The sequence below is a fragment of the Gymnogyps californianus genome, chromosome 1 (assembly GCF_018139145.2).
Source record: "Gymnogyps californianus isolate 813 chromosome 1, ASM1813914v2, whole genome shotgun sequence".
NCBI classification, from domain to species: Eukaryota; Metazoa; Chordata; class Aves; order Accipitriformes; family Cathartidae; genus Gymnogyps; species Gymnogyps californianus.
The window spans coordinates 97,264,915-97,289,333 of record NC_059471.1 but is presented as its reverse complement, the minus strand read 5'-3'; the positions used below and the strand labels follow the sequence as shown (position 1 = coordinate 97,289,333).

Genomic DNA, 24,419 nt, shown 5'->3' with positions numbered 1-24,419 from the left:
TTTCATTTTTTCTATTTATATCCAAAATGATGGTCACCTTTCCTTGAAGAGGATATTTAGTCATTTTAGATAAGGGATACAGCATTATCCATGGCTGACTGAACACACACCAGGGAGGTATTTTTAGCCTCTTTAGGCTGAAAAGATGCAAGTGGAAGTTCTACTTCAGTTGCTTGCATTGTGTGGAAAACAGGCTTGAGTTGGTGAAGCAAGGTTAATGTGAGGAGTTGGACATTAGTCCTGGTACATAAAATGTCCATTCTTCTGAAATTACTATGTGTGATAGAGTATGCAGCTGTATAGTAATCTATAGAGGAAAAAAAAAAAAAGATGAGTATAAAGTTTGAAACATGCCAAGCAGATCCATGTTGATAGATAATATGTGCCCCAACAGAAGCCAGACCAGTTCATCATCTTGTGGCTTGGCAGCAGTGAGGTAACTTGTCATAGCAAAAAACATTACTGGACTGAAATTCAGCATACTGAACTACCTGAATTTTTTCAAGCCTTTGTTCAAGACTCTTATTTGTTGATGCTAATTCATCCGTGACACCTCTGAGCTCCAGTTCCCTTAACATCTGGAGCAATTATCCATAGAGCAGCAGAGAGAACTGCGATACCAAAACCTCTTACGTGGTTCATTTAAAGAAAACAAAACACCTCACTTCACCTTCTGTCATCCTATGTAAGTTTTGAGCATATGGACTAGTTTGGGCTGAGTAGAAATCCTTCCATGGTGATTTAACTTCACTGTCTTCAGAATGCAAAGCACGTCTTGCCAGAGGGATGTATGGGATTGAGGCGGTGCTAAAGCACATACTGAAAAATGGTAAGTCTCCCCTGTGGCAAAGCAAAAGCTGGAGAGCCACTTTCTGATCTGTAGATGCAGTTGTTTCCAAAAACAGAAGTAAATGGTTTTCCTGACCAGCAAAACCTTTCCAGTTTGATCACAACTGTTCCCCTTCTCCCCACTGCAGGGTCCAGTTGTGTTTTACCTCTCAGAAGAGGATCTGTGTGGAAATCTCAACTAAGGATGATGCAGCTATCAATGACATTAATAAGTTGAAGGGAGGAATCCATGGCAATCTTCAATAATAGCGTTTGTTAGGTCATCATACTTGAAACTGCCAAAGAAGTGAAGTTCTGGTCTGTCCCACAGTATCTGAAAAAGGCAACATTTTTTCCTTTAGTTAACTTGGCAGATTGCTAGCCAATAAAGCCAAGTATCTTTTCTTTCATACTCCCCTTAGTAGTTCTCTACTTTATTTATTTATTGTTAACACTAAATTATTTGTTTTCTTCCTGAATTTACTGTGTCTGTTCATAGCTCCTGTACGTGGTAATTCTGTCCCCATCTTCTGGAAAAGGAAAGAAAAAGAAAATAAGTTATAACAGAAAAAAATGTTGGCTAAATTCTCAAAATTTGATACTGTTTTTGCAGAATTATATGCTGGAGTTTATGGTGATGTGTTTAGTAAAGTTTGGCCTAAATCTAATCAATTAAAATATATGCATTTTTTATAAATCTGTGTATCTTCATGTATTTTACAGCATTTGTTTTGGGTGATGAGTACTACTGAACAAGTTTAGGCTGAAGGAAAACTCTTTCCATCCGTCCAGCTCTTCACTGTGGTTACTCTCACTTTTCTGGCAGAATACAGTCCCTGTCTCATAGGGGTGGGCACCACATTACCTGTGGAAACCATGAGACACTCTGAGCAGCTAACAGAAATGGAAAAAAAATGTTTATAAAATGGTTAAAAGTGAGGCCAGCAGGGATAGGATTCCCTGCAGCACATTAATTATTTTTTTTTGCTGTTTGTGGACCAGCACAAGCTACCACCTGTGTCACAGCTCATTCCTTTTGTAGTCAAATATTGCCAGTAGCTTTATATTGGGGATGGTTGTTTCTGTTCTCACTGTACTTAGTGGAAGCAACATTGTGCCTCTGCTCATTCATACAACAACCAAACAAATATGTGGCAACTTAGTGTTTAAATTTGAGAGGTTTTATATTGTCACCTATCCTCTAGGGTATAGTTTCACGATCTGCTGGTTTCAGTAGCAAAGTCAGCTTGAGAAATGCTTGCTCTTTCGTTACCACCACCAGCTGGTTCTTCCACCTGCACTATTTTGCTGTCCACTGCAGCTCTTCAGGGAAAGTAATTTTGTGAGGCCATGTGGTAAAGTGCTCTGAGAAGCCATCCAGGTTATAAATAACTTGACAAAGAGGAAAAGAAGAAAATGTTTATTTATCTTGTGAGTCAGTTTCCTGATCCAGTTCCCTGCACAGCCCCACAGACAGTTCTTTCCACATAACTGCAGTGCCAGAGCAGGAGCAAGCCCCTGGCTCCTGCACCTCGTGTCCACTGAAGGAAACATTCCTCAAAGTACGCTCTTATCTAAGACATCTGCTTGCTGTGAAGGAACTGGTGAGACATTTAACTGTTCTCTAGAAGCTTCATTCTTTCCCTGCGGTGGCTTCGTGTGATCTTTACGTAACGTGGCGCCTCTTTCAAGGAGTTTTCCTGTTCCGTTGTTACAAGCATCTGTTATCTTGCAGTTTAACATCTAAAACTGGGGTAGGAGAGTGGGATCCATTCATAGCCTACCTGAGAAGGCCAAATAAAGCATATGTGCTGGATAAACCAAATCTCTTTCTTGTAGGATAACTCCACCTTAAATGTACATAATATGCTTGCCACGCCTTGCTAATGGAGTGGTGGTTAGAGAGCTAGCTATCCAAAATATGACCAGCAGGACTAAAAATAAAATAAAAATCAGAGGAGAAGAATGTGTTGTGGGATTCCACCCGCCCTGCATTTCATTCAGTAAAATAAATGAGATTAAGTCTATGCCCGTTGGAGCTATTACTGCTGTGTGTGTCTGCCTCTCCTAATCAGTGTTTGTAAACTTCCTTGTGTAGCACTGTGCGTGATCCAGTTGGCAGGAGTTTGCAGTGACAAGTATGGTGTTTTTGTCAAATTACATCCAAGTGTAGAAGGAAGCAGCATGAAGACGATGAATCTGAAATTTGCAGTGAACCTGCAGATTTTATAACTCTTCAAAAGAATAAGTGAACTGCAACTTCTCCATCTGAAATCAGTATCTAAAGTCACTGTTACCTAACAGTAAACAGAGTCTCGGGGCAGGGGGGAGAGGAATGTGTTTCTTGGGTGGAAGGCAGTCAGACATCCAGAGCACCACCTCATTCTCCTTTTTTTCTGTTTGTCCTTTAGTGGGAAGAATGAAGGGGGAAACAAAAGCTGTTACTTCCTTGTCTTTCATTTACCTTAGCCCTTATAAATCAGTGTGTTGCAGATCCATCACTTGATTCCCCCCCCAGATGGAAGGAATGACCTCCTGCCCATAGGAAGGTTAATAGAGCAGCTATACCACAAATCTTTGACTCTGCAGTCAGGTCGATCCTGAACTGAACTGGTGTAATGCGTGGAGTAATGGTGATGAGCACATGCATCTTGCAGGCACAAGAGGCTGTTTGAGTAGCCTATGGAAAAATGCTGATGATGTAGAACAAGGAATTTCTTAGTGCTGAACAAAACAGCTTAGAGGGAATTTTGATAAAGGCATGTATTTTACCTTGTCTTAGTATCTTGCATTGAACAGTTAGCAATGCATACCAGTCAGTCTGTCAAGGTGGAAAGTAAAACTGAGTGACCTGGTGGTATTTGCTCTGAAGTATTCCTGTGTCTCCAAGGCTTATTTGGGGGAGCATCTTTAAGGCACTATTAGCCTTATCTTGAATTTGGCCTGATTATGTTTCAGATACGTACTTATATTGCGAGCCTTTCAGAAAAATCAAGAAAAACACTATTTGAGAACAAATTCACTGCAGTCTTAGGCTCTTCTAGTCTTTTCTGTTCAGATGGTCACGATGTTACAGCCAGAACAGCCCATTTGCAAATTCTCAGTAAGTACCAATTTTGCCGGAGCACTTTGACAAAAACTGCAGTCTGCTCTGGCAGAACAGAGAGGCATTTGTTTTCTGCTCCAGTCTTTAGTATGTCCTCTGTGGTATCCAGTGCTGAAGTCAGCTTGTAAATCCTGAAAATTGGTATGCAGTAGATCAGAGGTGAAAAGGGAGTGTCACTCAAAAAACAGGGATTAGGCTACCTGAGGTGATCATCTTGTCTTGTTTTTGCTGATGTGGGGCTAGTTGTTGTTGGGCCTGAGAACTTGTGGCCATAGAGCAACAATGAAGTATCAAATAAATGTGGCTGCAGCGTATATAAAATAACCCAGGCTCCTGCACACCTGGCTTCCTCTCATATATGTTCTTTTGTAACTGGAAAGCTAAGTTGGGAAGGAAAGAAACCAGTTTAAGAGATGCGTGGTGTTTGACTTGAGAGTACAAGAAGTTGAGGTGAAAGGTAGGTTCAGGTAAGGAAGGGCATGGCGGTTTGTGGTTTTTCAGGGTTTGGGGTTTTTGGGGGGTTGGTTTTTTTTTTTTTAGTGTGAGGGTGAGCAGTTCTAGCAAGGTAGTTTTTTCATATATTCATATTGATTTTGTGTGTGTGTGTGCATGTATTGTTTGTATAGTCTTTGTATAGTGTACTTTGTAGTTTTTTTAAAAGAGTATAAAGTTCTCCCGTTTTTAACAAGTATCAGATACTATCCAAATACCATTCTTTTTTATAGCCTTTCGTGTGTTTCCTGTGTCTGTCACTGGTGAAATAACTTTTTTTTCCTCAAGGTCATCTGCTGTATTTTTTTTTTTATTGTCTGTTTTGTAATTGTTTATTTCTAACCTCAAGATTTGAAGTGGCCTATTTGGTACCTGACTCCAGATTAATGAATCACCAACAATATCTCCAGCATCCCTGTTCCTAAGCTAGTTTATTTGCTCTTGTATTTTTATCCTCGCACAATATCTCCACTATCTTAATGATTTTTCTTTGCAGTGCCTTGTCAAATGCTGCACTAAAATACAGCTGTATTATATGTACAGAGTTCTCATTATCTACTTGGTATGGTTTATTAAAAGCTCAGAAAGAGAAAAAAAGAGATTGGGTTAGTCAGTAGCAGTTTCAGTTCGGTTTATCAACCCACGCCAGCAATTATGCCTGCTTCACTAATTGCCAGGACATGCTTTTTCTTTTTCCCAAGTTCCTTTTCTCAAACTGAATTAGTGTTCTAATTTTCTACACCCGGTACAATGTATGTTTTTTGATTCAGTCTCAAATGGAAGGAGATGCAATTAAGTGAAAGAGCTGGCACACAGTGAGAGGTGCAAGCTGCAACTGGGAAATCCTTTCTCTTTCTCCTCCTCCAAAATAATTTGATTACAGAAATTAAGCCTTTTTAAATATGTTTCTGTTCCATGTCCAGAGGAATACAGTGGAGCAGTGATGTTCACTGGAACTACAGTGATGGCTGTGTAAGATGAAGTTCCAAACTGTAGCACATAAACATCAGCACATATATGCAAATGACTTGTAACACAATGGGTACATAGAGTGTTTCATAGCCTGATACAGAGGCTTTCTTGTTAGAAAGTATTGCTGCCATTACTTAGCAAAAAAACCGCCCAAAACTCAATTAGCTTGTTTGACAGGGTAATTTTAACTGTGGCATTAAAGTTAATTCTGTTAATGACTTTTAATTAAGCTCAGTTTTAATATATATAAAAAAATTGGAAGGGATGGAATGGTTTTGTTTTATGTGATACAGTGATTTTGTAGACAAATACAGGTATTACTGGCTAAATCAGTTTGTGCATTAGACACATGCTCTGCTAAAAGTCAGCAGTTTGGGTAGTTACCACAAGATTTCTTGAAAATTCCTCATAAATTGTGTCTGTTTAAGTCTCTGTAACCCCCTTTGGTTACGTATGTCTTTATGCTATAAAACTTTGTCCTTTGACTGACACATCTGTCAGTGTTACATTGCTACAAGAGTAATTTTTCTGTTAATGTGGGGCCTACCATATGTGTGTCCTGTTAATAGCAATAAAGCCAGCTGTGATCTAAATGTGATGAGGAGGGAGGTCCTCTGGAAGAAAATATGATCATACAGTGGGGCTCTTCAAGCCTGTCATTGGTTTTGTGTTGCTGTCACATACTCTCAGAGGAAGGCCCTCTGAGGTTAACCAGTGTGCCTTGTGCAGTCCTGAGTAGACCAACTCTTTTGCTTTCAGTACATACATCATGGTTCTGGTGGACTACTGGCTGATATTTTTGAGTTGCTTTCCCCTTGCATGGGGCACCGGACACGCTCTGTTAGTATACCTGTCTGCTGTTACCTTCTTTTTTTGGCCCAGATCCATTTATTCAAGCACCTTATGCCAACTCACCTTGTTGTTGAATTTCCTTACGTTAACTGTATTTGTGGAGGCAGAGGAGTAAGACTGTAATTAGGCAATTATTAAATATTTGTTAATTAAAATTCATAGTCACAGTTAAGATGTTTGTTGGGATAAACTTCACATACTCTTAAGCTTAATAAAAAAAATTTGTGTGTGTGTATTTTGTGTGTATATATTTGAGATGTAGGATTTGCTCTTAACTATTCATTTGGTTTTTAAAATGCTGCTGTGTGCTTTAAATGATATAAATCAAAGCGCTTCCCCATTACTTGGAAAGCTTGACTGGCTCTTGAAACTGAGGACTTTTTTTTCCTTTCTGTAGAGCCCCCAGGCTTGTCATGTGCTTCCGTTTATTTTTGAAAATTAAATGCTATGTTTTGAGTATACTGGAAGGCTTCCATAAAAAAAACATTAATTTGTGGAGAAAGATAGATGGGTTTTGCATCTGTTGCAGTCGTTGCTGCAGGTGGCATAGTCTGTGTTCTGAAAAACAAAGTACAAGACCACACATATTATACAGTACTGTAGAGAGAGATCATGGCAGCACACGGATAGAGTACATATAATGCAGTATAATGGATTCTGTGCAGCATAAATTCCCTAAGCTCTTCTTTGGTGGCGGAGAGGGACCTGTGTCTTGTTCCTAGCTGTGTTCTTACTGTGTGTATGAGGAACAGGACATTGGCTTTTTACATCTGAGTTCAAGTGATACTAGTTTAAGCACAATGCTTTACGCAGTGATGGTCTCCTTTCTTTGTCACTGTTTACTGATAATATGGTTCTGCATGAGCATAACACTTGTCAAGTTCACAGGGCTCTATGAAGGCTTATATTTGTAATGCTTTAAGGAGGTGCATATGCAGTATTTGAAACAGCATTTATTTTTTACAACTTCTGTCACTGAAGTCTGTAGTAGTGCTGTGTTTAAGATAGCAGGATGATAGACCATGTTCTCTAGATGCTTTACTTCTACTTCTTTAAATGTGAGGCACAATCATTAGAAAGGGTTTGGAAATACAAAATGATCTGGGGGTCAGACTGTGATGATGTTCTTGTGCTTTAGAACTTCCATATCTTGATCAAGAGTGCAGCTAGCTGAGAAATCCTTCAGTAGCACTCTGCTTGTTTTTACCAGGAGGGTGAGTGCATACACTAAAAGGTTTGAGGGTAATACACTCTTTTAGACCTGATTTAAAACAATATTCTAATACCTGTCATGGTTCCTTGCTTCTCAGGCTGTTCACAAGGATTTGTTTTTTCTGCAGAGACAATTGCTCTAAACTCAGGCAAGAGATTTTGGTGGAGCGTAGGTCAGAGTCTGAGCCAGCTTGCAATGAAGACAAGCCTGACCGTCACTTCTAAGTGAAAGCAGTGAGATCTGCCTAGGTTTCATGACTTCATGAATCATACCTAGGCATCACAATTAGTCATCGAGTAGGAAAGCAGCTGAAATTAGTGATTGTTTCTGAAAATATACCTGCACATTGATCTTGCCCAGTAAAGGAAAACAAATCAGTAGCACAGTTGAGTTTACATACCTGAATCCTTGATTTGGAATTCTGCGCATGATTTACCATGCTGCCTTTTAGGCTCTATCTGGATGGTTTTGATTCACTTGTCTACTATGTGTTAACCTCTTCTCACTATTCTTAATATTTACTGCTGCTTTGCTCTAACTCATCAGTCTGTTACCATCCATTGGCACAAAGGACAGGACATACCTGGCTTGGATGGTTCATCATTTGAATATTAATTGAAACAGAGTCATCCTTTTTCCATGAACTTTACTTACAAAGTGAGCATCTTGCTACAAAGCAGAAGAGTTGAAGTGCAAGGAAGTTAAGTGTTATAATACAGTGCTGCATTTATTTTGGGGAGAACTAGATGCGTGAAAGTCAAATCCTCCTCTCAAAAGCGGAGTCTCAAAGGTTCTCTTCTCCTGGTTAGCAGAATCTTGTTCCTTCTTTCTTCTTAGCTAGTGCCCTTTTCTTGTCAAACTGTGTTTCCCTTGGAGAGAAACTCACCTTTTAGAGATGTGAACAAACAAATTATATAGTGAGATTTTCACCTGTGGCACATTTGTAGCTCAGATCTGGATGTGAAGCTCTAATTATGCATACAAGAAATGAGGTACCTTGTGTTCACAATGAAAGAATTTGTATGAATGATTGGCTGAGCTTGATTTGCAACTTCAACCTCTGATATTTCCCTGGATTTGTGGTTTACAAACTGTTTGGTTTGTGGGCTCACTTGGGAAAATTGATTTTGATGTGTTCTGGTATGGTAAAGCTAACATTTTCCAAAATTAAGAACTTTGAAGGAACTGGAGAGTTTGGATGGAGATCTTGGCTTTGTTTCATGAAATATAGATAGTAACCTGTGAACATGTATCAGGGGACATAAATACTATGGAAGAAACATGTATGCAGTTTACAAAGTCTGTTTTTATACAATCTCTTTTTTTTTTTCTTACTCACACTGCCCTTTTTTTTTTTTTCCTCCTGCCTTTCACTTGTTCCACATATTTCCTCTAACTTGAGCTGCAGTACTGCTTTGTGGTTTTAGTTTCAAACCTTAAAATGAAATGCCACTGGAGGCAAAAACCCAGTGCCCAAAGAGGGAAATATGTACCAACAATGTTGCAGAATAGACAGGTGTTTTTAATTGAATGTCATTCTTGCAGAACTAGGTCATTGTTCTCTAAGGTTGTCTAAATTAAGTACAAACTAAAACATTCTAGTTAAATTGGTCCACTGATCGTTTAACATCAAAGGACATATTATCTTTACTGACAAACCTGGCATAGTTAATAGTGTAAACATACCATACCACTGTTTTTTATCCTTATAACCAGAACTTTAGGATGCGTAGCATCACACATCAATGTGTGATTTTACACATGGAGTTCTACAACAGGTAAAGCTGAGCTTTTTGTATGTAGCGGTATCATTGAATGATGGAGTGACCCAGGCTGGAAGGGACTTTGGGAGGTCCCCAGTCCAGCCTCCTGCTCAAAGCTGGGTCAGCACTAAGTTCAGACCAGGTTGCTCAGGGCTTTGACCTCTTGGGTCTTGAAAACCTCCAAGGACAGCGATTCCACAGCATCGCTCTCAGCCTCCTCTAAACCTCTCTTTCTTGAAATACGTACATATAATGCATTGGAAATTCGTTTTGTTTGTTTGTTTCTAATGTTTAGTACTCAGGAAAGCAATAAAAAGTAGTTCAGTTCAGTAGTTCATGTAATTCAAGTGACAGTATTTCTTGCACACTGAGGAGATTTAAGATATTTATCTCTTTTAAAAAAACAAACAAACAACTTCTTGTTTTCCCAAACTGAATACAAGCAAGGAAAAAGGAGAACTTCTTGAGTATTATAAAGTGTGTGATACTTTTGAAAATTTACTTTTTTCTCTGCAGAAGCATAGTAAAGCTGCAATACAAATTTTAAACAGAAGCAGTTCCGTAACAGCTTTTCACATTTCTCTAGCATTTCTCAGAGTAAATAAAATTATTAAATGAGAATTTATATTAATATTTACTTTGAGGCAGAGCTAATCTTTGAAGTTAACAGTTTTCTGTCTCAAGTGGTGTTAATGAAATACCAAATAGGATTAGGAGGTAAAAATGAGGACTTTTTTTTGTCTCCAGACCATTAGTACATAATGTAGATTACACAAATATAAACATAAAGCTTAGCAATCATTAAAACTGAATTTGAGATGTTGCATTTGCTTCAAAATCTTCCTGTTAATTTCTCTGTTGCTATACTTACAGTTTTTGCATAATGTGGAATAGTTTTCTTTCTCTTGTTGTTTTACAATCCACCCCTCTTCCCCTTACATAAGAGGCACAACTTAGGCTGTGCTCTTGAACCAAATGTATGTTTGTAATCCTTCATTTCTAACAATCTTAGGTACTAGTTCTTTGCGGTGAAGAAATAGCATGTTTCGGTGTATGTATGATTGAAATATTTTGTGGAAGGGAGAGGAAGAGAGATTGTAAATTTTAAAGCTCTAATTCATGTGTTAACACAGTGGCAAAGTCCAAAAGGTTGCATTTTTAGAGGTGAACCGGAAGTGAGATCTAGCTGTATATATAACCTTTATAACTCAAGACATTTTCTGTCTGTCTAGGTCTTTAGGTTGTTCTACTAGTAAAACAATTGGTATCACTTGTAAAATATGAATCCTGAAGGAGATCCATTTTTTGTTTTTTATTTGTGGCTTAGTGGCTGGATATAACTTTAAATTACTGTTGTGCTTTTGGGAAAACTAGGCTGTTGGTCCAGTTTTCCGAAAAGAGCCAACACCTTTAGAGGTTGTCCATGTATTTTGAAGTCTCTTCCTGTCTTGTGTGTTGATTTTTCCCTTGAGCACTTGCTAGTTTGCAGATGTGCATTCTGATAGTTCTGTAGACTAGGTGCCTGCATGGGTAATGCACCTTCTCTTTGCAAGGCTGGGATAGCACCTTCTGCACTGCAGGAAGAACTGGGCGACGTTCGTCCCTTTCCTTCAGTTATTTGTGAGGAAGAACTAAGCCCAATTTGATCTCATGCATAATGTTGGAAGTATGTGTTTCATGCTAGCTGTTTCTTCAAATGCATTCTGCTCCAGTGTGTGTATTTTGATTTAATCTTCCAAATGTATTTCTGAAATGTGTCATTCAGATCTGCCAGCCATGCCTTCCAAATACACAACTCCTCCGGTTTTGATGTTTTGTGATTTATTTTTAGAAAGGTAACAGTTCTGCCTCCTTTGCTTGAAGATACTTAAAAAATATGTTGGAATGGTCCATTTTCCTCTGAGACTTCAATCACAGTAAATGTCACTGTGATGTCATATAGGCAACCTTAGTTTGGGTCTTAAGAAGAACGTTGTTTGGCATGTGCTTAGACTGGAGACTGAGAGATTTAGGGTGAACTCAGTTATCTTTTTCCTTTGAAGAGCGCTTATCATCCTTACCCAAGCTGGCTATGGGTTTAGATTTGCCCAGAATTTGCAGTTCTGTGGGCAAATGATACTTATACAGAATGACAGCAGAGGGAGAGCGTGGAAACTAGGAATTGTTCTCTGCTGGAGGGCCTGTAAGAGGCCAGATCATCCAAAACAGGGATAACGGTAACATAGATGATGTGTGTCCCTGGCAGCTGGAGCCCTGGACACTTGCAGAGTATCTGCCGTAACCTACATTTCCAAAGCCAGAGGCAGGAGTATCACCACAGGACTCTTTCTATAGGGAGCAGGGGAAATAACACAGGTGTAGACTATTTACAAGCTGGTATAGAGAAGCAGTAAATTAAGCATTATTGTACATTTCTTAGTAAGCTCAGTCCTCACACCAGTCAAATACAATGTGAAGGTATTAGTTCTGACATAAGCAAAATCCAGGTGGAGTGAGTTCCTTCAGTTTATTTACACAGAGGTGCAAGGAGCACGTAAGTGCGTACACACACAGAAAAATGACAGTTTTAACACCCAAAGTTGGATCATTTTGCAAACATAGCAGACTGATATGCAAAGAAATTCAGGAAGGAAAGGGAAAATGGTGCATCGGGGAGTATAAGGTGAAACTGTCAGTATCTCAACAAAGGCATTTGTCACACAGGTGGGCCTGGCAAAGTGCTACTTGTGGCTTCTGCTGTATTTTTTGTGCAAAGTGTAGAGACAGCTGCGCAGTTCAGTGAACTATGATAAACCATTGCCAGCTTGAATTTGTTCTCTGTTGACTAATGCCACAAAACTACTGTATAGATCTCACTTTATTTACCATTTCACGTGCAGTCTTTGCTGAATTACAACATTTTGATTGCTCATGAGATAAAGAAAGGTGTTGAGGTGACAATTGAACTGGCACATATATATATTTACTTCAGAAACGTGAAGAGGTTTGTTCCTGTATGTAGAAAAAACATAAGTAACTGGAGTGGATTGATTTTAAATCCATGAATTAAAATAAATAATTTAAATGTTTCATATTAACAAGCAAGAAACTTGACATAAATAATTGAGTTTAGTCCTGTGTTGAATTTGTACTTTCTAGTCATTTTCCAAAGGAAAGAGTGATTCTTACTGGTTTATAACATTGAAAAAATTGTTGATATCCAGCTAAATGAATAATTTTGGGTGATAGTTGGTACTTCTGTGTACAAATATGAGAGATAGAATTTCTTTATTTTGTATGATTTATCTGATTCAATATGTTTGCTCTGATCTCAGTTTTCTAGGTCCATACATAAAATTGTGTATTTCTAATTAGGTAGTTAACTTTCACTTAAGATATATTGAACCTCTGGTTTGGGTAGAACTTTTTAATTAAATAAAAAACCCCTCATAATTAGTGCTTTTAGTTAGCTGTGTCCAAGAAATTAAAAATATGGGTATATATTAAAAAGATTTAAGAAGACATCTTTTGAATACATCTCCCTTTGTAAGCAAGGAAAGTATTCATCATTCAGTGAATCAGGAAACTGTTTCTGATACGTATGATCCTTTAGATATGCACGGATGATAGTTACTAGTACTGTTTTTTAATCGTTGGTTGAAGGAGGAAGATAACATTTCCTTATCCACTTTAAATGATCAAGTTGTTAATTTTGGTTTGTGTAGTTCATTTTAAGACACAGTTTTCCCTGTAGCTATAGAAGAGATGATTGCTGTCAAAAGCTGCTTTTAGCACTTCAATATACACTGTTTTCAGGTCATCTTCTGATGACTAAATTCCATGAGGCTTTTCAATTCTGTTTGCCTTGGTAGCAAACATGTACTGGCTGAACTTGACTTCATCATTCTTTTTGATTATTTTAATACTTTATACTAGGCGTAGACCTCAACATCTGTGGCGCTCATTTCAAAGGTAGTACCAATTATGTTTTCTAATTATACTTTGTTTTTTAAATGACATTTTATGTCTTTTAATTACTCTGTTTTGATAAGAATCTTTGTAAAGGGAAATTCCTTGAAGTAGAGTAACTGTGTCTTATTTTGAGGGTTGAATCAGAACTAGAGAATTGCATAATTAGGTGTGTTAGATTACAGTCATGTACGTTTATTCAAAACAAAACTTTAGGGCAAATTAGTAACTGTGACAGAGTAGACTAACACCAGTAAGTGATTGTTATGGAGACCTTTAAAGGCTTTTTAGCCTGTTTTGCACCAATGAGAAAAGTGAGAATATCAAGCTCCCTTACTGAATTTGAGCTGTCTGTGACTTTTCCTCAACTGTTCAAAAGCACTTTGTTTAACTCTCTTTTACCAAGTGTCCAGTTAAGCTCACCTGACACCTAGCTGTCTACAAGAGAGGTGGCCTCCCTTGTGTTTTCCCTTCTGCTGGTTGAGGCAGATTAACTGGCCAAAACAAACCAAAAATCCCTAATCCTACAGAAAAGCTTGTTGAGAAATCAAATGATAGCTAGTGCTGGTGGAGACAGTAAAGAAGGATTGCTCTTTCTGGTGACCATCAGCTGGTACAGTGCTTATCTGTGTTGTAGAACAGCCCTTCCCACAAGCAGTTGTGCGTGCTCTTCTCCCTAAAGCACTAAGCGTAAACCTGATTAGCTAGCAGATCATCATAAGTGTGTTCTGTAGCATCAGGTGTTAAACAGTTGGAGAGACGTGATCTAAATATTGTACAGAAATGGATTAATTCACGATTGTTGCCAAGATGTTTGAAGGCAATAAGAACTTCTTAGGTCTGTTCATTGCAGGGAGGGGAATTGGATATGGGATGACAGTCTGATTAGAGGCAGTATTTTCACTTACTTCTTTGAAGAGCATGTGCAAACATCAAGGTTAAGGTCATAACAGTATTGCCATGTTCTCACCTCTTTAATTCCTGGGTCTTTAAAATAAAATCCACCAAGGTGAAATGAAACTGGGGTGAGAGTAGAAGCTGAGGTTAATTTTAACTTGATCAGTCTGAGAAAACCCACCATTCTGTCTATCATTAATGTAAGATTACTTTGCTTTCTGGTTAGGGATGAACAGAAACCTTTATTATATATTGAAAGAAGAGACTTATTCTGTGAAGACCTGTGTGGACTCTGAGCTGTGATATGACAGAAATGCAGCGCCTGCAGGCAGAAGGAATTACCTGTTGCAGCACCTACCTCCATCTTGTAACGGCCCAGAGTTTGCAATAAGGGGCTTATCACTTAATGGCTTTCACGTGCAAGAGCAAGTATGTGCACAGGGAAAACCTAATGTCTGGCACCATACACCCAGAGATTTTTAATGTATGCGAAGGGGTTGCCTTCGTGATAAAAAGGGAGAGGCGTGCGTCTTGGTGAAAAAATGTGACTGGCAAAAGCTTCGTTTGTTCACTCCCCCCTCCCCAGCAAATTGCCTGAAGGTGGATCGTGAACAGCAATGCATCATTCCTATTATCTCCCATGTGAGTCACTGAGCCATATATAGCAGCTCATCTTTTGAGGAGAATTCTTACTCAGAACAAGTAGGATGTGGAAACAAATATTAAAAGTCAGACTGTTATGTCACTGTTGCATTAGAATTTCTTTCATGGCAGATAAAAACGTCTAAAAATGGCTTGAACAGCAGTGCCTCTCTGTATTAAGCAGGTATTGTCAGGTTAAAAATCCTCATTAATTTTCTCCTGATTCGATGCTCTTATTTTCATGGTATGTATCTCTTTTTGGGCAACAAGAATCTGGTTGATTGCACTATCAAATTCTTGGATATTTCAGTATTTGGATTGCTCGTAATGCAAGGTAGCAGGTGGATTTTGGAGCATGCTTTAGGCTTTTTTTAGTTAGTGTTTTTAAGAGCTCTCTCCCTTTGATTGCCTAATTATGCCCCAAATTTAATTCTCTGTGATTTCTTTCGATTCTCTTTCAGTTGTAAAAAAACTGCTTGTGACATCCAAGTATGGCTCATAAAATTGATCCCTTTTAAGATTCTTCTGTCCTCCTTTTAGAAAGATTGGCTTTCTGGAATACTAACAGCATCATCCCTCTGTATTTTGCATTAATTTAGTAACTTGAAATTCACACTGCTTTTCTTGCCAAGAAAGTCTAGCCAAGGCTTTCTTCAGGGCTTCAGTGATTGCTGCTGGACCAGCCTCTCCGTCCTTATCCCCAGATGAACTCTAGCCTAAGGATCCAAAGCTCTGTTTTTCTGGTGCTGTTGCCAGTGTCACTTTTGTTCCATGTGTGCTGCTGTACTAAAGTACTGCGTTGTTTGTTTATGTTGCATGTATGTTGACTCAGCTTTCACTTTAAAACAGTGCTCAAGATTTTAAAATATGCACTGGGAAATAATAATCCTTTCTTGTGGTTTGTGATATTGATAATGTATTAACAAAGCTGTGTTAGTAAAAGAAATATTCCTGTATTCTGTTACAGGTTTTGGGATTTGAAGTTGATACGGTGAACTCTGTCCAGTTTTCAAACCACACAGGTAAAATTTTACATCTGTCTTCAGATACCACTCCATGGTCACTCAGCTCTACTCAACATGTGGCTCACCTCATCACATGACAGTGGAAACGAGAGTGGTCTTATGTTTTTGCTCACATTTTCAGGATATAGGACAGAAATGTAATTTTCATGTTTTGATTCAAGTCTCTCAGAAGTCTGGATTTGGGATTAGGGCATAATATGACATGGTAATGTCCTGTTCTACTACTTCAGAGTGTGAGTTTCTTCTGTTAGGCAGTAATCTAATTAACTCAGACAGTGAAATAACACAAATCGGCCATCTACACAGACAGGCCTGTGAGCGGGGGAGTCTTCAGTACTGTTTTCTGTGCATTATGGCCATATGACACTCATCATATTACCAACCCAAACATCAGAAGAATACTGAGCTAGACGCAATGTTTCTCTCTTTATGTGCCCACCCAGATGGCTAGCAAGTATCCTAAAATTACATTCTCGAGGGAGGAAGGGGGTGGGGTGTTAATACATTTGGGTGTATTTTTACTTGGGTTCTAAGCCTGAACATAATGCACTCACATACTACTTTCAAGACTTCCTAACACTCGTAGTGTTAGAGGACTTTATTTTTCAAAAGAAAGCTGAAATTTATGTTTATTTTAGCAACACCTTTCACCCATAAAGGAGCTCCAAGTGACTTGCTATTTTTGGATCAATAGAGACACATCTGCTGTCATGGTGGTGGCAGGTTGTTTGAGGGGAGATCTACTCTAGATAAAGAAATTCTAAGGGTGTCTTAAAAAAATAATCCAGGAACAAATTCTGACTTCAGCATCTTGGAAGAGAGCAAAAATTGTTTCTGACAAATTAAAAAAAAAAAAAGACGAAAGTTGAGATACTTTTCTACTATCTCACAGGTACAGTTCTATCAATAAACTGCTAATTTTCAGAACAGAGAGCAGACCAGGAAGCCTCTGTCCTCTCTTACTATGTTGAGCTCCGTACAGCTTTCAAAAGATTATAAGATGTTTCTATCATGGAAGGAATTTAGTGTCACCCTGAGAAGAAGAAATGAATGTTTCAAAGGTAGCTAGAAAGCCATTTCTGCTTGTTGAGGAAAGGCACGAAAGAGGTAATAATTAAACAAGGGGTGGGGGTCTTTCCTGGCTCAGGCAAAAAGCTGCTTATTCTGCTTGTGCCCTTTGGCACAGTACAAAGGTTCTCTCATGTTTTTAAGAGATACTTAGATGTGACTTACGTTTCTTTAATGTATTTAGTTTTGGAGTTTGGTTTTTTTATTGTTTCGTTTTTGATAGCTGGGTAAAACTGTTGTAATCTTCCAGAAATTAGGCATTTTTTTCCCATGAAATAACTCAGTGCTCAAAAGGGATGAGCACCTGTTGTTTGTTGGCTTTCAGTTTCAAGATTAAATCAGCTTTATAGGGCGTTAAAAGAGCTTAATAGAGATTTTATTGGACCATAAACTGAATGTGTCTGAAGATAGGAAAATTGCATTACCAATAGGATGACCATGTTCTTAAAACAGAAAGGAAGGAAGATTTATTTTTTTTTTTTTTAAATAGTATCTGTGGTGAGTTGACCCTGGCTGGATGCCAGGTGCCCACCAAAGCCTCTCTATCACTCCCCTCCTCAGCTGGCAGGGGAGAGAAAATATAACAAAAGACTCGTGGGTTGAGATAAGGACAGGGAGATCACTTGCCAGTTACCGTCACGGGCAAAACAGGCTCAACTTGGGGAAATTAGTTTAATTTATTACCAGTCAAATCAGAGAAGGGTAATAAGAAATAAACCAAATCTTAAAACACCTTCCCCCCACCCCTCCCTTCTTCCTGGGCTTAACTTTACTCCAGAATTCTCTACCTCCTCCCCCCCGCGGCACAGGGGGATGGGGAATGGGGGTTTCAGTCAGGTCATCACACGTTGTTTCTGCCGCTCCTTCCTCCTCTGGGGAGGACTCCTCACACTCTTCCCCGGCTCCAATGTGAGTCCTTCCCATGGGCTGCAGTTCTTAACAAACTGCTCCAGGCGTGGGTCCCTTCCATGGGGCGCAGTCCTGAGGAACAGACTGCTCCAGCGTGGGTCCCCTGCAGGGTCACAAGTCCTGCCAGCAAACCTGCTCTGGCGTGGGCTCCTCTCTCCACGGGTCCACAGGTCCTGCCAGGAGCCTGCTCCAGTGCAGGCTTCCCATGGGGTCACAGCCTCCTTCGGGCATCCACCTGCTCTGGTGTGGGGTCCTCCATGGGCTGCAGGTGGATATCTGCTCCACCATGGACCTCCATGGGCTGCAGGGGGACAGCCTGCCTCACCATGGTCTTCACCATGGACTGCAGGGGAATCTCTGCTCTGGTGCCTGGAGCACCTCCTCCCCCTCCTTCTTCACTGACCTTGGTGTCTGCAGAGTTGTTTCTCTCACATCTTCTCACTCCTCTCTCCGGCTGCAACTGTTGCCGCGCAGTAACTTTTTCCCCTTCTTAAATATGCTATCCCAGAGGCGCTACCACCATCACGGATGGGCTCAGCCTTGGCCAGCAGTGGGTCTGTCTTGGAGCCGGCTGGCATTGGCTCTGTTGGACATAGGGGAAGCTTCTAGCAGCTTCTCACAGAAGCCACCCGTGTAGCCCCCTCGCTACCAAAACCTTGCCATGCAAACCCAATACAGTATCATAGCTGGAGGAGGTCACCAGTGCTTCATTCAAGGTTTGGCAGTCAGTGAAGATAGTAGAAGGAACAAAAAATGAGTGATTTTTATTTTTCCCCCCTGAAGGACTACTAAATGAACATCCCAAAACCAAAAATGTCTCAAAGATCACAAGTCTCTAAAATATTTGGAACTTTTATTTTGTCTCCTGGTGTTTAGGAGTCACCTTTTTCTACTCCCCTGTAATCTTGATTGTCTTAATAAATGTGTTAAAAAATCCCAAAGATTGCTGCACAACCTCATGACTTTGGGAAGCAGAGCTTTCAGAAAAAAATCACAATACAGTAAGTGTTTGGCATTTGCCAAGCGTGAGTAAAAGGAGATTGTATTTAGAAGTATTGGTTATTTGGCTGAAAGAGGAAGGAATGGAGAAGAAAGGAAGGGCACATATTCCCTTTTATGGCAGCTCTAGTTTTCTACCAGTGCAGTTTTTCCATTACATCCTTTCTACCCTTTCTTAAATTGAAGGATCGATTCTAAGCCCAGTGGCTTTGCACCTCCTCTTTGAGAGAGGCATGTAGGAACATGTGTGTCCTCATACGAAGACTTTTCCAATCTTGAACGCCTGCACACCAACTTGCACTAGTACCTGGAAATCAATGTACCACTGCGGGGATTAATGAACAGAAACTGCCATGCTGAGCTGTGGCTTGTGTCTGGACCAGTGCCACTATACACAGGAATCGTGTGCTGGATGAATGGGTGAAGACAACTTGATTTTCCTACCAGAACAAGATCTTATGAGAACCCTTTCTGTGGTGATCGTTAAAGCTGAAGGGCAAATTTCTGCTTCAAAATCTAGCTGTGAACTTTAGTTTCTAAAAGAATGCCACATACTAGAGGGGCACAGATAGCAAAGTATGTGAGGTTTTGGACATGGCATTCTTTCTTTCCCCATCCCTATCTTTAAACCTGGTCTTGTCAGCAAAAGATAAAATGCAGAGAGAATTTATGACTAACAGGCTTTCTTTGGTGAATCATTATTGCTTTTTTTTGCCCTGTCTTTAAATTAGTAAGATACCACAGGCCTATTTCTGCTGACTCCTGCTCAGAAAATTCAGCTTTCTTTAGTCTCTGATAATCCTGAAATTCGGAAAATGTGCTTTAAATCAGTCCCCCTGGGAGAACAGTTTGTCATGTTGCTTGGTGAGGAACTTTTATGATTAGAGTGACTCACCCTTGAATGGCATCATGCTTCATGTACAAATAAAAGAAGCTGTCATGCAACCTACAAAGATTCTGTGCTTTTTATTCTATTTTATGGTAGTATTTGCAGACGCATCTCATCGTCTAATGTGCAAAAATAAAAATCTAGATTGTTTTTATTGTATTGTTGATTTTTTGGGGTGCATTTTTAATTCTTCAGTGATTTGCATTTTTGTTTTTAATTGGTAGGTTAATGGTAAGCATATAATATGCTTACTTTGCCATCCAAATCCTACCTTTGAAACTGCTCCAGAACAAATAGCCTGTTTTTTTTCTGTTCCTTTTCTTTTTATTTTTAAGCAAAGCACTTGACTTCCACTTAGTGGGTGTGTAGTGGGTGGTTGGGTTGGCTGGTAGGTCTCATACATGAGAAATTATAATTATGCCTTGTCAATGTGATTCTTCACAGTCTGCCGCCCATATGCAGTCATTCACACCTGTGCAGTGTGGGACAAAAAGAAGAGATCTCCACTTGTGCCTAATACTGGTAGTATTTTACTCCCACACTGACCAGCTGTAAAAAATCCAGTGGAGAATTTGGTACTGTATTTCTGGTTTTGTTGAAGGCCTCCCGGTAGCTGAAGATTAAGTCATGTGTTAGACCAGGTTGTCTGCCAGAGTTTGCATGTGAATTTTGTGACACAGCTGGGACCAGATTGCCTTCCCATCATGTGCCTTTAACACTCGATCTTTCTTCCTTTTTCCCATGTAAAATACTTGGTTACTGAAGCCATTGGAATAGTTTTGCAGGGAGCACCACAGGAGGAATTCAAACCTCAGGACAGAAATTCCCTCCCCCCCCCCCTTCTGGTATGCCTGGGATTTTTATTCTTTTCTTTTTTCCTTGTTTTTGAAAGTAATTAAAAGGCTTATAAATACATTCCAAAGGAGAAAAAAAAATGTACCAGTGGAGGAAGTCAAGAAGGAAAAGTATGTAAATTCATTTTGGCTGCAGTATTAGCTGCCTCTCTTGGTTGTGGTTTTGGGTTTTTTTCTTTTTCATACAGATGAACCAAGACATTTCCTTGGAGACTAATGAATACATTTATCATTTTAGAGGGATAAGTGACAAGAAGCATCATATCTTACCTGTTTTTCATTCCTTTATCTGCTAAAAGCAAATATATAACATTTAATTGCAATAAAAGGCCATAACACAGATAAGCAGAAGGGGTATAAAGATGTTTAAATATTTATGTTCATCTGTGTGTTTAAAATTATTACTAATCTGGGAGACTAACGGAGTCAGTCTGAGCCAAGTGCAGTTCTGGAGAGCTGTATCATGATTTGCAGTGTTCTCTCTGCTCTCTTAGTCCAGCACTGAGGGGAACTATTTGGTGGTTTTGTAACCAAAACAAGGAAGACTCAGTTTCTTCCTCTGTGGAAGATAAAAGCCAAGATCTCACCTTAATATCCAAGATAAAAGAGTAATTATTTGATCCAGCTGCTATGCCTAACCAGCTCTGTAGTCTCCAAATGGGACGCGGTTGTTTTGCCAAGTACAAACTTGAAACTCATTCTTTAGTTTTCTTGGCTGTGGTTCTTGTATAATGTGTGCAAATAGCCAGGTACTGTGAGGCTTTGAACTTCTGTATTGTTGAGTGCCACAGTGGAAATATTACTGCAGAGTAGGAGTTATAGTAAGTGGACAGTTAAACAGAAGATTTTAAGTTTTCTCTTGCTGTTTTTCAGATACTCATATTTAGTGCTGTAGGCATAGGGATAACATTTCTAGGAAGCTGACTTTCTTTTAGGTCTTGCAAGGCAGCTCTGGGCCTTCAAATGTGCTCATTGCCAGCCAAGTTCTTATGTCTAGCTGAGGAAGACAGTGATTTGTCATTATCATCCTTAATTCCAACCTCTCATGCTTTTCCCTAAAGCCAATTGGACCTCACATGTTTAAGCTTGCTGTTGGCATTCCCTGCTAACTAGCTTTGGGTTCAGGGCTATGCAGTGGTTTTTTGACCACACAGTATCTATCTGGATTTTTTGCCTTTCCCCTTTCAAGATAGTCCCTCTCCCTCTTCCTGAGCCCCCAAGGTATCCATCCTTCAGTTAGTGGAACCCTTTTTGAACATGAGTAACTGGCTTTTTCTTCTGTCCCTCTACAGAAGCTGCTTTTCGGTTGTATATTCCACCAGGAGAGTAGGATGAATGCAGGATCATGGGATTTGCCCCTTGTTCATCAAGTTACATGGAGTTACCCCGGGGAAAGGGCTTAGGGTGGTTTCCATCTTGCTGCCAGTTTTGATTTTGTTTGTTTCTTCTTACTCAAACATAATTCAGCTCCTTGTGAAATCACAGTTCTCTGCGGATCCAGTGAAGGCATTGCCCTTTTTCTTCTATTTGAATAGCTGGGGCTTCCCTAGGGCTTTTTTTTTCTCCAGCTACAGTGTGATTAGACTTTAGGTTGTATTACATGTGTTACCAGGTGGCAAAAAGGATCTTCTAGATACCCTTGGAAGTCATTGCTACAGAGTTTGGACAATGTCCCTGCCCCATGTGGGTAACTTACCAATTCGTGAGCTAAGCTGAGCTGCTACCTGACATTTTGTTTCCGTATTTATTTCCCTCCCTCAGTGGAGGATCAGTGTGACACTGACTCTGTGCATTGACTAAGACAGCTTGACATAGGAAGGTGAACTTTTAGTTAAATAGCGAATGTGCAATGTCCCTCTGTAGGAATGGTTCCCAAGAGTATCTAGATTGTCTGGACAATCTGTCATAGTTATTTTTATGGCCATGTGCAAGATGAATGACTGCTCTTTTGCCAGCTGACCCTGATTCTGGGTGAAAACTGCACTGCGTTTCATTGATGGGCACAATGGAATAAAAAGGACTCTGTTGTGTCCCTGTATGGACTGGCTTTGCAGTCCTAACAGAAGTAGAGATTTGGGGAAGAGGAGAGGGCAGATTATTTCTCTCTGAAGTTGCAGATGTGACAGAACAAACATCTGCATAAGTGTTAAATAAGCCGAATACTTGAGTTAATTGTAGTCAAGGGTTCCTCGTATACTTGGGGCTAGACATGTGCCTAGGTGTTAGGTGTTGCCGTTCTGAATAACACTGTGTTCTGCAATGGAACTACAGCCCTAACATGCGGGAATCCCTGACTTAGTCCGTTTCTTCACAGAGGCTTTTTAAAAAGCATTTGCTAGGGAGAGAATTGTAGTGGCTGATGTGAGTCAGTCCTCTGGCCAGTTGGCAGCGAGTCATGTTTTAGAGGCTAGGCCTTTGTGAGCTGAGGAGAACAAAATGATCCATCTGCTCACCCTACTGTGGGTGTATTTGCATTCATGAGAAGGAAAACTGAAAAATGTGCTTATCCTAGGCTGTATGCACCTTTTGGCAGTTACTCTAATAACACAGTTTAGAGTGATAATCAAAGCCAACAGTTTTTATCACAGAATTTTCTAACTCCCAAGAGCAGAAGTTAAAACAAACAGAATACCATTGTCTTCACATGACGGTGGTGTGGAAGAAGATACCTCATTTAACATTTCACTTTTCCTAATTCCAGTTAATAAAAAGATTAGCTTTTTAACAAACTCTGAATTTATGGAGGTTGGAATAGTTAAATTGTGGGTGCTTCATCTAATATCCTGGAGGAAGCCCCATTCTTACATACAAGGGAGTGATGGCTGCCATCTAGATGGGCTGACTTTGATGACAAGGTGCAAGGTGCATTTACATTTTTCAACAAATGTTTAGAGCCTGTCAAGGAAGATTTTTTTTTTTTTTTTTTTTTTAAAACCTTAAAATTGGCTACCATGGAGCTTGGTCCATTGTTTGGTGAAATCAGTTCAGCTTCTCCGAAGTAAGTTCACCTTCCATCAGCTTCTGAGCCAAGAATATTGGCTTATAATTCTTAGAGATCATTCAAGGATAAGAGTGTATGGATATTATTTGTCTGTTTGTAGTGTCTTTTTGATACTCATTTGCCTCCTCCAGGATCCTCAGCATTAAAACTGTGCTATTTTTGGAAGAAAATCTGTCAGATGCCATTGTGTGTTTAAAGAGCATCCATGACAACGTTCTACTGTAGTCACTCTATTTGTTACATGCAGGTCCCTGTGAACGCTGTATCTGATGGGTGTAGCAGTGCTGCATGCCCGTGTCCAGACAGATCCACAAGCCTGTTTAAGCTTGTCATCTAGCTCTCAATCTTTTCTTTTCTTTTTTGATAGTATAAAGTAACAAAAATAGATTATACTGACACCCTCCTCCAGTGAAGTCTAAAACATACGTTTGTGCCCCCTCCACACAGGAAAAGAATAGTTGTATAGGCTCCATGGGAAAACTGGCAGGAGCTTGTGTGTGCTCTGCTCGATTTGCTGATAAATGAACAGTCTCAAACTCCAGTGTAGTCACTCTAGTTCCTTTGGGAAACAGAGGTGCTGAGAAGAAGTTGAGCACGTTAACTATTCTGCTGACAGCAGCTTTCATTCGGCAATGGTGTTTTACAGAAGAGGAGGCGGAAATGCTTTCTGGTGCTAGTATCTGATATGGTCCCTCCAAGTGTATAATCTGTGTGATCCTAAATAAAATTCTAGCTCTTGAAAAATTATCTGGCGTTTACTTTGCAGGTTATGCCCACTGGAAAGGTCAGGTGTTAAATTCAGATGAACTTCATGAACTGTATGAAGGACTTAAGCTGAACAAGGTCAACCGGTATGATTATGTACTCACAGGTAAGAAGAGCTTGTTCCTTGGAATTCCCATGAGATGTAGACAAAAGTAAAGAAATATAAACCATATCCATCCTTATTGCAAACCAAACA

At 39.6% G+C, this 24,419-nt stretch overlaps 1 protein-coding gene across 1 annotated transcript in view; it reads left to right on the top strand.

Annotated features, from left to right (window-relative positions):
* Positions 1 to 24,419, top strand: part of PDXK (pyridoxal kinase) — a 46,105-nt gene that overhangs the window by 6,603 nt on the left and 15,083 nt on the right. The window contains exons 2-3 of the mRNA XM_050907927.1: positions 15,681 to 15,735; positions 24,225 to 24,329. Coding sequence (XP_050763884.1) covers positions 15,681 to 15,735; positions 24,225 to 24,329 — 160 coding nt within the window. The remainder of the gene's footprint in view (positions 1 to 15,680; positions 15,736 to 24,224; positions 24,330 to 24,419) is intronic.